Source organism: Ceratotherium simum, chromosome 6 (assembly GCF_057802395.1).
Source record: "Ceratotherium simum simum isolate JZ-2026a chromosome 6, ASM5780239v1, whole genome shotgun sequence".
NCBI lineage: Eukaryota > Metazoa > Chordata > Mammalia > Perissodactyla > Rhinocerotidae > Ceratotherium > Ceratotherium simum.
The window spans coordinates 20,217,997-20,233,301 of NC_141905.1; the positions used below are offsets into that span (position 1 = coordinate 20,217,997).

The 15,305-nt window shown below is 39.4% G+C and overlaps 1 protein-coding gene across 3 annotated transcripts in view; it reads right to left on the reverse strand.

Moving 5' to 3' along the window:
- The window catches only part of GNPAT (glyceronephosphate O-acyltransferase), a 30,807-nt gene extending 15,532 nt beyond the window's left edge, over positions 1–15,275 (reverse strand). The window contains exons 1-5 of one of the 3 annotated variants that reach the window (XM_087431947.1): positions 15,049–15,275; positions 5,065–5,247; positions 2,653–2,724; positions 2,210–2,386; positions 90–219 (exon numbers count right to left, since the gene is read on the reverse strand). In XM_087431947.1, coding sequence (XP_087288073.1) covers positions 90–219; positions 2,210–2,386; positions 2,653–2,724; positions 5,065–5,247; positions 15,049–15,126 — 640 coding nt within the window. In that variant the 5' untranslated portion in view covers positions 15,127–15,275. Of the gene's footprint in view, positions 1–89; positions 220–2,209; positions 2,387–2,652; positions 2,725–5,064; positions 5,248–8,390; positions 8,437–15,048 lie in introns of those variants that run through there. The other 2 variants (XM_087431948.1, XM_004432369.3) reach the window with 2 other exon arrangements.
- Between the last annotated feature and the right edge of the window lie 30 nt (positions 15,276–15,305).

A 15,305-nucleotide genomic window follows, 5' to 3' on the forward strand; every position in this document is an offset into this window, starting at 1 on the left:
CATCTTCTTCAAATACCTTGGTATTGTTAAAATCATTCCAGTGAACATTTTAATTTTTACAACAAAAAAAGTAGAAAAACAATACATACCTATTCCTGCTGCTATGACTGGTACAGGTAAATCATAGTTGTATAAAAGAAAAGACAATAACAGAAAGTCAACGTAACTTCGATGACTAGGCAGCAGAACAACTGGATGCTCCTGGATGGCTCGTTGTAGCTTTAAAATAAATGTTACATTTTTAATAATTTCAGTTTTCATATTATTAAGATCATATCTCAAATCAGAAATTGGAAGAACATGTGCATGTATAGAGGGAATACTAACAACGTTTTTCAGCATCCCCTACCACACACACAAAACTTATTTCAGAGTTCTAATTAAACCATCTCACACAATACAAGAACATTAAAAATGTAAATTTTTATGAATCACAATAATAGTAGTGATGATCACTAACATATATTAGTTGGGCACCATATTAAACCTTTTACCTACTAAGCATTTTATGTGCATTCTTTAATACCACATATTTGTAACTAAGCCTAAGCCTTAGCTTCCTTGTTTGTGGCACGGTCCATGCATCTAATAAATGGTGGTGCTGGGAATGGGATTGATGTCAGTCTGAATTAAAAAGTCACCTGTTAACTGCTGCACTAGGCTGGTTGTCCACAGTAAGAGAGAACAAAGCTTCTCTTGGGGAGGTTAAAAAAAAAATCTATGAATTATTAGGACGAACGAGAGGAATGGATTTCTCTACTTATACACTTGACTCACTGCCAGGGAGATGGATGCCATCAAGTGGGAGGGATGCATTTGAGCTTCTAGATATATTCCTCAGGACATAAACCTCTAAAATATTCACTAGTATCAATGTATTACCTGTTTTTCTGAAATCTAAATATAACTAACCGAGGCAGGGTAATTTGTGATGAGTTAAGACATGGCCAGCCAACATTCCCTGGCCCTAAACACTGTACCAAACATTCTTTGACAGAGATCCAGAGTCAGCAATCTAAAAATAGTCATAGAAGGAAAAAGAAGAAATATTTGAAAGTAAGGTGAATGACTGAATAAAAACAACACATTAAAAAGCACAAGGACAAAGGTCAATGAAGGTAGGAGCTTCCTAGTTAGAGGAAAAAAAGTATTAAAAAATATAAATGAATAAAAATAATCTTCATAGGGAAAGCTCTTTCTTATAGAAAAAAGCAAACTATTAAATAATAGGAGTGATGGAATTAGAAAAATCACCATTTGACAATCATTAGAGTAATAACTGATTCAGGCAAAAATCAGCAGTAGATGTAAAAACTAGCAGAGGAAAGTATGATGAAAAACAGGACACTGAACCATTCTTAAAGTATCTCTCCACAAGATAATTATTAATTACACTGGGAAAAATAGTAACTTGACAGTGGAGAAATTTGGTAAATATCACCTTAACCAAATGATGAAAGTGAACATCACCAGTAATCAGACAGACACCATGTTCTCCTGATCTGATGTACCAAGAAGGATACAACATCACTCTGAGATATTCCTGTCAAAAGTACACAATCTGAGGCTAATATTGAGAAAACATCACTCAAACCCAAATCGGGGGACACTATAAAATAGCTGGTCTGTTCTCTTCAAAAATAAGATCATGAAATACCAACAAAGTCTAAGGAATTGTTCTAGATTAAAAGAGTCTAAAGAGATATGAAAGCTGAATGTAATACATGATGTAGGATTTTCTTGTGCTATCCAAGATAGCTATCCAACTGGGACAATTAATGAAATATGAATAAGGTCTGTATTAGTAGTATCGTATCAACGTTAATTTGCTTATTTTGATAATTGCACCATAAGAAAATGTCCTTGTTTAGAGGAAAAACACACCAGAGTACTGATGAAAGGATAAAGGAAATGTTGTTGGAGAGTCCAAGTGAAGCAAATACAGAAATCCTTTCTATTACGTTGGTAACTCGGTGAACGTCTGACATTAGGTTAGTCTGTAGGTCTCACCTGACTAATTAAGCTAGTCTGAAGCCTGTGGGTCTGCAGGTCAAGGGAAAAAACACACCATCCAGAAAGGGAGAGCCTCTTCTGCCAGACTGATGCCTGACAACTAGGGCCTGCTCATTTAGCGCAGTGACAAGTCTTTGAGTTGACTAAATTGTGAGGGGTTTGAAGAAGAGATTGTTTTTTAATAAGCAATACTTACTTTCTGAATACCCTCTTCATTTACACACACTTTCAAGAAAATCTGTTTAAATATTTTGCTCAGGGCAAAGGCAAAAAACCGGATGGCTCCCAGACGCAGTTTGTGGCTCATCTCATCTAAGATCTCACAAACTTCCTCTCGGAGGACATCAACAGATTGAAGGGATTCCTTGGAAAGCTAAAAGGAAAAGGAAAGCAGGGATAAATTTCTGGAAAAAAAGGGGTCAGAACTCCTTTTACTTAAACCAGTATGACTAATTCCATATGGATCAATATTGTGTAACTCAAAAATGCTATGTTTTCTCCTTAATTTAAATTGACATAATTTATTTTCCAACATAACAAAAGTAGATACATGATCCTATTTAGACAAGTTTAAAGACTAGAAATTCCAAGAGAATCGGTTTTCCAGAATAGCATTTTAGACTAAAGAAAACATCTCACCTTTCCATTAGATTTGTTAATGAGATTACGTGCAAATTCTCTAAAATAAGTTGTTGCCCATAATGTAGTGTCCTAGAATATACATTTAGTAGTTTCTGTCAGTAGATTGTTGCAGCACTTCATCAGCTTGCTCAATGCTATTACAAGGTAATATACAAGGTAAGAATATAAGATTATATTGAAATAACCATTCCGGCCATATCAGATATATAGGAAACTGGTACAAAAATCCCCAAACCATCACAGGATAATTAGTGAAAGCAATGATCTCACAATGGAACTCTCTTTATTCACAGGTCATACCACATCTTTAAGAGAATAAAATGTTGGCTGTGTGCCAGGACTGCCAAGGGCCTGGAGATGAACAAGTCACAGTTCCTGTCCTCAAGCCTAATTTGATCCTTTTAACTTTCCCCTAAACAAGCACTTTGAAAAAGAGTAAAGTCTATGTGATAAATAATATTCATCCTTCCCAAAGGAGAATGCTCTGCTTTAGGATGAGGCACAGAATATTAGAGGATGCGATGCTGGAGTCCCAACTTCCCCAATTACATGCAGTGAAGAAGTATCTCCTCCTTCTCTAAAAATTGAAGTGAAATTAACATAACATAAAATTAGCCATTTTAAAGTAAACAATTCAGTGGCATTTAGTACATTCACAAATGTGCAATCATCCTCTACCTAGCTCCATATCTTATCTTTTTGAGGGCTCAATTCAATAGACTCAAGGGTGTGGGACTAGGATAACTGTTTCCTCTTAACCTGTATTCCTTTATTTTACTCAAAGGTTATCTAAAACAGTGATGTAGCAAGAAAGGTTTAGTAATAGGGCCAGAAGATAACCCATATGGAATATAAATGGACTGAAGACTAAATAAACAGGAGGTAGGGAAGTAAAGACAGTGGCCACAGAATGAGTAACTGAAAAGTGTGAATGAGAAGGAGGAGAGGGAGGATAACAGTTAAAGCAAAAACGCTTTCCCAAGCTGGAAAAGCCTTGGACCTATTTTTTGTTTTTTTAATCATCATCCCATTTTTAAAAATTATGATAAAATATACATAACATAAAATTTTCCATTTTACCCATTTCTAAATGTACAGTTCAGTGGCCTTGGATCTGTTTACAGACTAAAGGGAAGAAGTCAACTGAGAAAGAAAGGCTGAAGAGAGAGGGAAGGGGGAGGATGCCTGCCAGAAGGTCGTAGAAGAGACTGAAAGGGATGGCATCAAGGCACAGACGTGTGGTTAGCCTTGTCTCTGAGCCTAGACTAAAAAGCATACATGGGAATGGATAGAGATACAGATACATTTGAAGATAAGGAACAGGAATTTGAGGAAGATAATTTCTAATATTTTTCATTATTCCAAAGAAAAATATATGATTGTTTACTAATGGCAAGGGAGGTAGGGTCTAATAACAGCTTAAGGCAGCATGAAGGTTGGGTAGAGCTGAGGGGAAGGGAGGGAGAAGCAACATTAGAAAAGGGACTGACATAAGAAGGGACCCTGTGTTTGAAGAGCATCGATCTGCATAACTCTGCCCATCCTCCTGGAAGCAGCCAGGTAGGTACCTGGTTATATGAACAGAGAAGGTGCAGTGGCACAGATCCTGGGCTGTGTTTTTTTTCTGGGCAGTCTGGAAGGCAGATTGGGGCACAGGAGAAGTAAGGATGTTGGTGAAACAGCTATTAAGATAATCCTAACAAAGGCTGGAAAGGAAGAGAGGGCAGAAACCCACTTCACGTGCAAAACCTCTAATCACCTTTAGGGCCTCATTTTAAAAACCACTTCTGTAATTCAATACACAAAATGAGTTGCCCCTGTAACTAATTAGTGTTCCTACACATTGGGCTCCCACTAGCATGTCTTATACTTCATTCTAATTGAGTGTACAACTCATCATTCCCTCTCAGACTACAGTTAAGAGGTCAAGAACTCTGTTCAGCTTGCTCACTGTCAGACCCCCAGTGTTTCTAGCAAAGAGGCCAACACACATTATGAGTACGATAAACATCTGATGAATGTGCTGAATATAGCAAAATTTAAAAAGATGCGTTAAAGGGGCCGGCCTGTGGCGTAGTGGTTAAGCACGCGCGCTCTACTTCGGCGGCCCAGGGTTCATGGGTTTGGATCCCAGGCATGGACCTACACACTGCTCATCAAGCCATGCTGTGTTGGCATCCCACATACAAAGAGAGGGAGATTAGCACAGATATTAGCTCAGGGACAACCTTCCTCAAGCAAAAAGAGGAAGACTGGCAATAGATGTTAGCTCAGGGCCAATTTTCCTCACCAAAAAAAAAAAAAAAATCCATTAAAGATACCAAAATAAATTCATAGAATCAAGAAGAGAAAGAACTTGTTGACAATGAACAAATCTGGCTATGGTTAAAGAGGAAATCACTTACTTACCTGTTTAATGATGTAATGAACCTGTTCAGAATTGAGAACGCTACTTTTAATATCACTTGGCTTGCAAGGAGTAATTCCCTTATAGACAAGAGGTGTGTAGCATTTCATTGCAAATTTCAAGTCACTGACATGCCTCCTCTCCTCTAAAATATCTTCAAACTCATCCCACTTTTTGAGCTCCTTCTGTGGATGAAGCAAATCAAAAAAAGTAATGCACATACTGTAAAATAAATTAAGACAGATTAGGGACTACATTGGTAAGGTTTCACCTTTGCCAGAATTTTTATTCTATGACATATGAACCACAGCAGAGTGTTCTGATGTTAGATTTTTATATACTAAGAAAAAGAAATGTAATGATAATTAGGATCAATAAACTGATATTGAATTATCATAACAGTTTATTATTATTTTTCTGATTGCTATCTTTGTAAAGCTAGTACCTCTTTGGGAAAGTTAACAAAGACAATAAAGATGAGATATTAAACTCTAGAGTAATCTGATCAATTTTACAAGGTTTCATCAATCACACTGTTAAACTTGTTTTGTCTGCCTCTTCTACTCAGCTTTAAAAATTAAATCAAAGAATACATTAGAAACTCAAAATTATGTCAAATCAAATAAAACTACATGGGAGCAAACAAAAGGAAAATTCACTCAAGAAAAAAGTGCTCCTGTATAAGCTCTTATTGAGCAGTCTGCATTTGCTGTGAGGACTTTCTTAGCTGCATTCAACCCACTGCAATTCAGCTTCTACCCAACCAGCCCCTGAAACTGCTGTTTATCAGGCTACGAATGACTTCTGTCTGCATTGTTAATTCTTTTTTTTTTTTTTATAATTTTATTTATTTATTTATTTTTCCCCCAAAGCCCCAGTAGATAGTTGTATGTCATAGTTGCACATCCTTCTAGTTGCTGTATGTGGGACGCGGCCTCAGCATGGCCGGAGAAGCGGTGCGTCTGTGCGCGCCTGGGATCCGAACCTCGGCCGCCAGCATTGGAGTACGAGCACTTACCCGTTAAGCCACGGGGCCGGCCCGGCATTGTTAATTCTTAAGAGTTTGTTTTTCTGATTATAAAAGTCATAGTAGGAATAATAATTATACTTATAGCTAACAGGTATAGTTGTTTACTAAGCGTCAGGCACTATTCTAAGAACTTTACATACATTCAGGAACAATCCTCAAAATAAACCTATGAAGTAGTTGTTAACATTACCCCCATTTTACGATGGGGAAACCAAGGCATGGGGAAGTGAAATAACTCACCTAAGGTCCCACAGCTCACAAAAGAGACATTATTCAGACTCGAGCCTTATGGCTTCACAGACCTTACTCCTAGCCACTATCCTACACTCCTCATCACGTTTAATTGTGGAAAATTTGGAAACAGAAAGAAACAAGTAAATACAAACTGCCCATCATTTTACACCCCAGGCATAGCTACTCTTAACACTTACTAGCTTCCTTATTTTATTTCATTCATAGCTACAGAAATACATATTTTTTTATTCAAGACATGGACCACACCAAATAAAGTTTATCTTACCTTTTCAATTATGAGTATTTCCCTATATTAAATATTGTTTTAAAACATTTTAGTGGCTGCATAATCGCCTTTATGTTCCCTTAACTTCTTAAAATAATTTTTTCTAATTATCGAAGTGATACATGTTCATTGTAAAAATTTAGAAGATACAGCAAAACACAAAGAAAATTAAAATCACCTGTCATCCAATGATCCAGAGACCATTTTAGTGAGCGCTTTTTTCTGTGCATGTAGACACATTCCCTCCACCTGCCACACATACATTTTGATTTGCCACCTGATTTTTTCACTTAATCTCACAAACACTCCTCCACGTCATTTAAGTTTCTTCCAGAACATTATGTTTAATGTTGGACATATGGATTATTTTTCACTCATTGCTATTATAAAAAGTGCAATAACCATTATTACTTCTTTCGAATTGAATCATTAAACTCTGGCCTCTTTCTAGTCTTTATCCTGCTAGACCTCTCTATGGCATGCCACCATTCTCAAGTGCTCCCTTCTTTCTCTACCTCCAACAATCCTGAAATTTTCCTACTTTGGTTTTTAATTCATGACTCTCCCTGTCTCAGTGGAAAATATACCTCATTTCTCTAATCCAGTGATTCTCAACTTGGGGGAGATTTTCCCTCCAAACCTACAAATATGTTTCTTTCCTCCCACTTTCCTTAATATGTTAACATCCCCAACTCTCTTCTTCACACAGTATGCTGAGTACTCTACCTACTCAACTGGTTTAAAATACTAATTATATGTGTTTCTGAATCTTTGCCTTCTTCTCCCATCTGAGCTCCCAATACACATATTTAGTTGCAAACACTTCACACTTGGCCTTTCCAAAACTGAACTCATTCCCCGCTCTGCACACTCTTACAACCTGATTATTTTCCTGAAATCTCAATCAGCAACCACCAAGCCATCTACATCACTTTGCATCATTCTAGACCTCTACTCCCTCACCCTTTACAAATCCAATCCATCCAATCCTGTTAACACGACCTTTAGGAATATATCATGTCTACTCCACATTCACGCGTCCAGCCTGTGCTCTTTATCACAGTAGCCTCTTCACCGGTCTCCTTGCCTGTTTTGCCACCTCTGAATCAATCCTCCATGCTGCCATGTGCTCTTTTCAAAACACAATTCTGACCAGATTGTTCCCTGTTTAAAATACTTAAATGACTCCCCACCTCCTTCAGAATAAGACCTAAGCCACTTCTGACATCATCTGAGAACCTCTATGACCTGGTCTTTCCTTCTCTTCCAGACTCATGGCCCACCATGCTCTGGTCTACTCAACAGCGAGTGATTTGCATTTCCCCAATATAGTTCACTATTGACACACCTTTGGGCCTTTGTACATGCTCATCTCTCCGCCTGGAATACCCTTCTGTTCCTCTGTCATCCTTGCTTAGGCATCACTATTCTGTGAAAACTGAGTTCCCGAGATAGAATTACTCTGCTTTCCGCCTTAGGACTTCTTTACCTACTACAGATCTTCCTCGACTGATGATGGGGTTACACCCTGATAAACCCATCGTTAAGTTGAAAATATCCTAAGTCAAAAAGGTATTTAATACACCTAACCTACTGAACATCATACTTTAGCCTAGCCTACCTTATTACGCTCAGAATACTTACATTAGCCTATAGTTGGGCAAAACTATCTAACACAAAGACTATTTTATAATAAAGTGTTGAATATCTCACGTAATTTATTGACTACTGTACTGAAAGTGAAAAACAGAATGGTTGTCAGTGTATCAGTTGTTTACCTTCATGACTGTGTGGCTGACTGAGAACTGTGGCTTCCTGCCACTGCCCAGCATCACAAGAGAGTATCGTACTGCATATTGTGAGCCTGGGAAAAAATCAAAATTCAAAATCTGAAGTACGATTTCTACTGAATGTGTAGAATTCTAAGTGCCATGGTAAGTCTGGGACTGTACATATATCTACTATGGTACGTATCCCATAACACTGTACTCGTTTGCATGTCTGTCTCCCTACTAAAATGTTATTATCTTGAGGACAAGTCGGTTTGGGACCTCTTTGTATTTCCAACATCTAGCTGTGTTTGGAATATGGCATTATTGGTCAATAATTAAAGGACTAAATGTTGAGGTAATAAAAAAATACAGAATGTTAAACTGAGACTATGATCAGGCATAATGAGAATATAAATAGAAGCAAAGAGCATTTATGGGGAGTTTCAATATAAGAGGGTAGCATGTAAAATATGTGAAATATGCAAACGAACATTTTTATGCCCACATATATAAAGTATAGAGAATATAAGAGGGAAAAATTTTCTAACTGCTGGAATTCTGGTGTAACACTGCACTCAGTGTAACACACCACATACTCTTGCTTATAAGGCTGGAGAACCTTCTCAAATTTCACATTAATAAAGTAATATATAGTTATATGGGCTCAGACTTGGCAGAATGCAACAAACTACCATTATAAATTATATAATTTTAGGGACAAAAAGGATCTTAGAGACTTCTCATTTAGTGGTCCTGGGGGTGGGAAGAGAAAAGGATCAATTGGGGATATATATATATAAGGTGGGGGGAAGGTGTGAGTCAGTCCTCAGGATAAGAACTCATAAAGGAGAGCAACAAGCATGTATATTTTGAAAAGCTTGCCAGACATGATCATCTACAATCCTTCTATGGTTCTGTTACCAGCAGGATCATGTCCACACTTCTTAGAATATGACCCCAGGCCTTTCACGATCCCTCTACCAACTGCCTCTCTACCATTCCCCTCTCTCCAACAGTCCAGCTATACAAAGACCCGTAGTTCTCTAAACAAACTATATCTCATGGCTCCTCAAATCTTTAAGTTGCTATCTCTAAGAATAGCATTCATTAATCAAATATTTGAGCACCTATTACAGGCTCGGCATTGTGGTATGTGTGGGGGATATAGTGGTGATCAAGATAGAAAAAGTCTCTTTTATGAGTAACAAGGTGCACGGTGGGACCAGTTACTGAGACAGGGCATTTACAAATGGCCTGTCCCCACTGTTCACCTGCAAAATACTTAGCCATCAACCACAGCTCCTGTTCGCCTCCTCAGTGTACTATTTCCCAATTCTCTCCTTAACCTAAACTGAACTGGTCATCTTCTCCCTTGAGTTTTTACTGAACTCTCAATACATTTTCATGGCAGCATCTAAAATACTTCATTAAACTTGTACTTGGTGTTTCCCCTACAAGACTGTGAACTTCTTGTCTAAGTAGGTAATGTGTCTTATACATTCTTATATTCCCAATTTATGGTAGGAAATGAATCACTGTTTATAGAATGAAAAAACAAATTACTGAATGAAGCCACTTCTTGAATCCTGTTGATGATGGCTCCCCAATATTCACAGGCTATAGCTCGAACTTCTCCCAATCTGGCCCCAACCCAATGTCTACTCCAGTGGTTTTTAACCCAAGCTGTACATTAAAATAACGTGAGGCACTTTAAAAAAATACTGATGCCTAGACACCCCTAGAAATTCTTTGATTTGGTCTGTGACTGGTACCTGGGCATCAGAATCATTTTTAAAAGTACTCCAGGTGATTCCTACACACAGCCAGGGTTGAGTGTTTCTGCTCATTAATTGGCCTTCCCTATACCATGCTGGAGAAGTACTTACCATCACAAAATATATTTACACAGCTACTCACCCAGGAGCACAATACAAAGAGTAGCTGAAGTAAGAAGATTTAGGTGAAGTATTTTCACCCTTGTTTGTTTTCCCTATCTTAATTTGTACAGCAGGCCCCTCCTTATTGACAGCTAAACAGGCCTCTCCTTGTACCTCCCTTTCAACTGCTCTGGAGGATTCATTCATTCGACAGACAGTTATTGGGAGCCCACAACATACCAGGCACAGTTCTACAGGCTGAGAACACAGCATGAACAAGGTGGACAAGGAACATGCACTGAGGGAGCTGACATTCCCTTAAGGGAAGACAGACAACAAACAAATAACGCAAGTTCACTTAAGGACACCACCAGTAGCGTGCTGGGAACTGTTTAACTATGAGAGAGCCCTGATTTATAGCATTTGCCAATTTCTGTAGTACATACATACTCCCATCATGGCAGATTTCAAGCTGCTGACATGATCTCAGTGAACATGGAGTTAGGGAGAGATGTGCCATCACCACTGTTATATAGTATTTCCACCTTACAGTATGATAGACATCAATAACCTCAAGAGCATAGATAAAAGTAACATTTAGTAAAATAGGAAGTGCTGAGTTTTGAGTATTTATTACTTTTGTTTTTACAGAATTTATTTAATTGTAAATTTATATAACAATCTTTAATTTTTAATAATGGCTGTGTTTTAAAAATGGGCTTACAAACTTCAAAGAAATTTAACAATCAGCTTCGAGAGCCAGTACAAGACTACTGCAGCACAACACTGGGAAGAACATATATAAAGAAAATAAAATAGAATAACTAAAGAAGAAGAGTGAATGGAAAGCTAAACTTTAGGTTGAATGGTTGGGGAAGGCCTCTCTGGGGAGGTGATGTTTGAGCTGGGATTTCAATAATAAAAAAAAGCCAGCAATGCAAAATTCTGGGAAAACATAGCATGCCACACAGAGGGGGCTACAAGCACTGCAGAGAGGGCATGCTTACTGTCTGAGAAACAGAAGGCCAGTGTGGCTGAAGCTCAATGAGCAAGATTAGCAAAATCAGAGAGGCAGCAGTTGCCAGATTATGTAGAGTCTTGTAGGGCATTGTAAGGAGTCCAGATTTTTCATTCAGACTCTGACAGGAAGCCATAATTTGGTTTACGGGTACACCAGTGATTACCCATCCCCAGTTTTCTTTTTATTCTGTGGTCTCATGGAAAGATTTCAAGCAGACCTACGGCTTCAGATACAACCTATTTGCTGATGGCTGCCAAATCCATATATTTAGGTGTGGGGGATCAGAACTGGCCACCTCAAAATGTCTCTTTACCTTGATTATTTTCTCTGAAAGAAGCTTTGACCTCCTCCCACCACACCCCACTAACTGCCTAAAAGAATTTAAGATAGAAGGCCTGTCCCCAGGACAAACCATCACCATAGATAACTCTGGGTATGGATATTCTGGGAGGGTCCTTGCTAAGCCCATTCTTATCCAAGTTCTGATTACCAAACATTTAAATTTGTAAGGGAAATCTCCATTTCTAAAGGTATCTCCCTCTCAGTAGGGAAGAAGGAGGGATGACCTCATCTCTAGAAACATCCGTGTGGAAGGCAAGGCCTTAAATCTGCATAATAACCTTACTCTTGTTTACTGTGCTTTTCTGGTAATCTCCCATAGCTGACTTCCCCCTCCCCCAACATCCTCTTTTGTCTTTAGCTGAATATGCTATTTAAGATGAGAACCTCTGCCCTTTTGTTGAGTTACCCAGCTTTTCCTGGGTCTCTCCTGTGTATACATGTTATAAAGCTTTGTTTGATTTTCTCCTGTTATTCTATCTCATGTTAATTTAATTCGTAGCCCAGCCAGAAAGGACCCAGAGTGGGTAGAGGATAGGTCTTCCTCCCCTCCAAAGGTCAGACCTCTTTTGTTCTGGTACTATATTTCTAACTCTATCTGGATGTCTCCCAAACACCTTGTGATGTATCTGGTCCATAACATGATAATCCACAAGTTAAAAATCATTAAGTTTGCCTCCCACATCTCAAACCAAACACATCCCAAATTGAAATTATTATATAACCCTGACTAAACTTGCTCCCCTCCCCATATTTCATATCAGCAAAAGGCATCATCATCCACTCAGTTGCCAAACCACAGAAACCAGGAGTTAACTTCAGACTGCCTCCTTTTCCTTAGCCACTGCATTCAACTGTCCTAAATATCAGACAAATTCACCCATCTCCCTTCTCCCCAGATTCAGTGCCCCTGCCTTATTTCAGGCTTTCATCACTTCTCTGGATTACTGAAATAGCATCCTAATTGATCTCTACACTCATGGCATCAATTCCTTCCCCAACCAGATACTCTTTCTATCATCTCTACTTAAGTAAAAGAGGTTATCCATACAAATAACCATACCAGAAACCTAGTAGTCTTCTTAGACTTTCAAAAATACAAATCTGATCATCCTTAAATCATCCCCTATAAAGTTAAGATTTAAACCTTAAGGCTGTGTAAACACGATATATAAAACTTCTTTAGGAAATATCCTCTGCTTACTTCCTTAATTTCATTTCTCACGTCCCCTTTATTCTACTCTTACCTAACTACTTGGTTCCCCCAAACATGCAAGGGAGTGGTCTTCTGATATCAATGCCTAGCACAGTCTTCCTCTCCCTCATCTCTCATTCACAGCTCAAAAACTCAGCTCAGGGGCTGCCCCGGTTGTGTAGTGGTTAAGTTTGTGAGCTCTGCTTCCGCGGCCCGGGGTTCACAGGTTCAGATCTTGGGCGTGGAGCTACGCACCGCTTATCAAGCCATGCTCTGGTGGCATCCCACATATAAAGTAGAGGAAGATGAGCATGGATGTTAGCCCAGGGCCAATCTTCCTTAGCAAAAAGAGGAGGACTGGCAACAGATGTTAGCTCAGGGCTACTCTTCCTCACCAAAACACAAAGAAACAAAAAAAACCTCAGCTCAGGTGTCACCTTCTCTTAGAAGCCTTTTCCAAGTCTCCAAACAGGTCAGGTGCTCCTTCTCATTTCTCCAACAGCATACTGTACATGCTTCAATCATTACCCTTATCTCACTTAACTGTAATTATGTTTACTTTTATGACTTTTTTTGAAGTCCTTAAAGGCAAGGGTTGGATCTTTAACTTCCATATCTTGAACACTGAGAATGACTAGGACACGGTAAGTAGCCATTGCTGCAATGTTTGCTGCAATCAGCAGTATTGTAAATGTCTCTAAAATAATACTCTCAGACTAGATAAGAGTATTGCACAACAACAGTTTGGCTGAGAAAATAAATAAGGACAGCCTGAAATAGTAAGAAAAAGTTCAGGTTGTCATGAAAGTAAAGAATGTACAGTCACAAGAGTAGTGAGGATTGCTGTCTAGTTTCAGAACTAGGAAAAACTCACATACAATTGCCTTAGTCTTTCACATGAAGAAGTTGAGGAAAGTCTGATCATTAAAGAACTACTAGTGAACAGGGAAGTGAAAAATCAACTCTTTCCTTTAATACTCGTGGAAAATTGCAATCAATTCACAAAGCAGTTTAGGGCTGAAAAAGCTACCTATGGTGAATCAGATCTACACAGCAATCCTCTTCCCTACACTCCTGTAGGGAAAGGTCAAAATATTTCCACCACAGAACCATGGGGTGAGAAGATCAAGGAGGAGAAAAGTTCAAGTGGTAAGCCTCAGAGAAGTGGACAATTAATAGTAATTATAAGCCCAGAGCTCTCAACAGCAGGGAAACAGAAGTTTCCCCATGTTCCAAAGAATATTGGTGTCCCAATTTGAAGGTAGCCATATATATATATATTCTCTTTTGAAGTTGAGTTTTTTGTTTATCTTGCTCTTCTGTGTTTTGTCTGTTTTGACCTTCCTACACAAATTAACATATTTAAGTCAGAAACTGACACTAATCGCCAGAACATGGTAATTTGCCTTTAAAATGCATTCCTTTATTTCCTCCTAAAGTAGATAATAATTTAGTGGTTAAAAAAAAAAACAAAAAAAGATCAGTTGCCCCAGGATTGTGCAAACCTGAGAGCTACAAAGCTTCCACCATAATTTCTTCATGAAAATTGGGAATGACCAACATTCTGTTGGCAAAAGAGACCGGTTAAAATCAAGAGAGGGGGAGGGAGTTGGTGGTGAAACAGTGAGATGGAGAGAGGCTGGATGGCACTGTCTTCCAAAATGACTTGTGGAAAAAGCACAATGACAGATTATGACAAAAACAGGCAATAAGAATTTCCAGAAGTTCCAAATCTTCCTAGACTAAAAACTTAAAGTCTTAAAAACTCTATGCCCAGCTACAAGCCAAATACTTTTCTCCCAGGAATATCACAGCAGCAAAAGGGCGTGGTGGGAGCTATCTCACAAGGGATCAGATCCCCAAGTTTCTCAGGTTTGCCTAAAAGCCAGCCCGACACACCTCCGCTAGAGACGGAGAGACTGCATTCCCACGCCTCATTCCTGTGTCAGGGGCGTTCTGAAGGCCCAGTGCCTGGTGGAGGGAAAGAGAAGGAACGAATGAAAAGGAACCAGAGGAACCACCACCAGTAGAAACTTCTAAAAGCATGCACACATTTACACACACAGCGATACACTGTTGCCTTGGAAACCAAGTCAACCACCTAACCCCTCCTCGGGGGCGTCGGGACCCACTTTTGGGGCATAGGGGTCTTGGGCTGGAGGAAGCCGGGACCGGGAGAATGGGGTCCTCTCTCGCGGCCCCGCCCCGGGCCTCGTTTTCCTGGGCGCCTACCGAGTAGAGGAGCACGACAGCGCCAGGACTGGTGGAGCCGACGGAGAAAAAAGAGTTAGGTGAACTGGAAGAATCCATGGTGTAGCTGCCGTTCTGGGCAGGGCCTGGAATTCTTTGCTAAGCGGTGGTGCTGCTGCTGCCGGAGGCGGTTCTTCCGCGCAGTGAGGCCCGACCTCGCCTAAGGCGGCGGCACCCTCTACGGCCGCTCCACAAGCCCCCGGGCGCCGCCATCTTAATTAGAACGGAAGCCGCGTGGG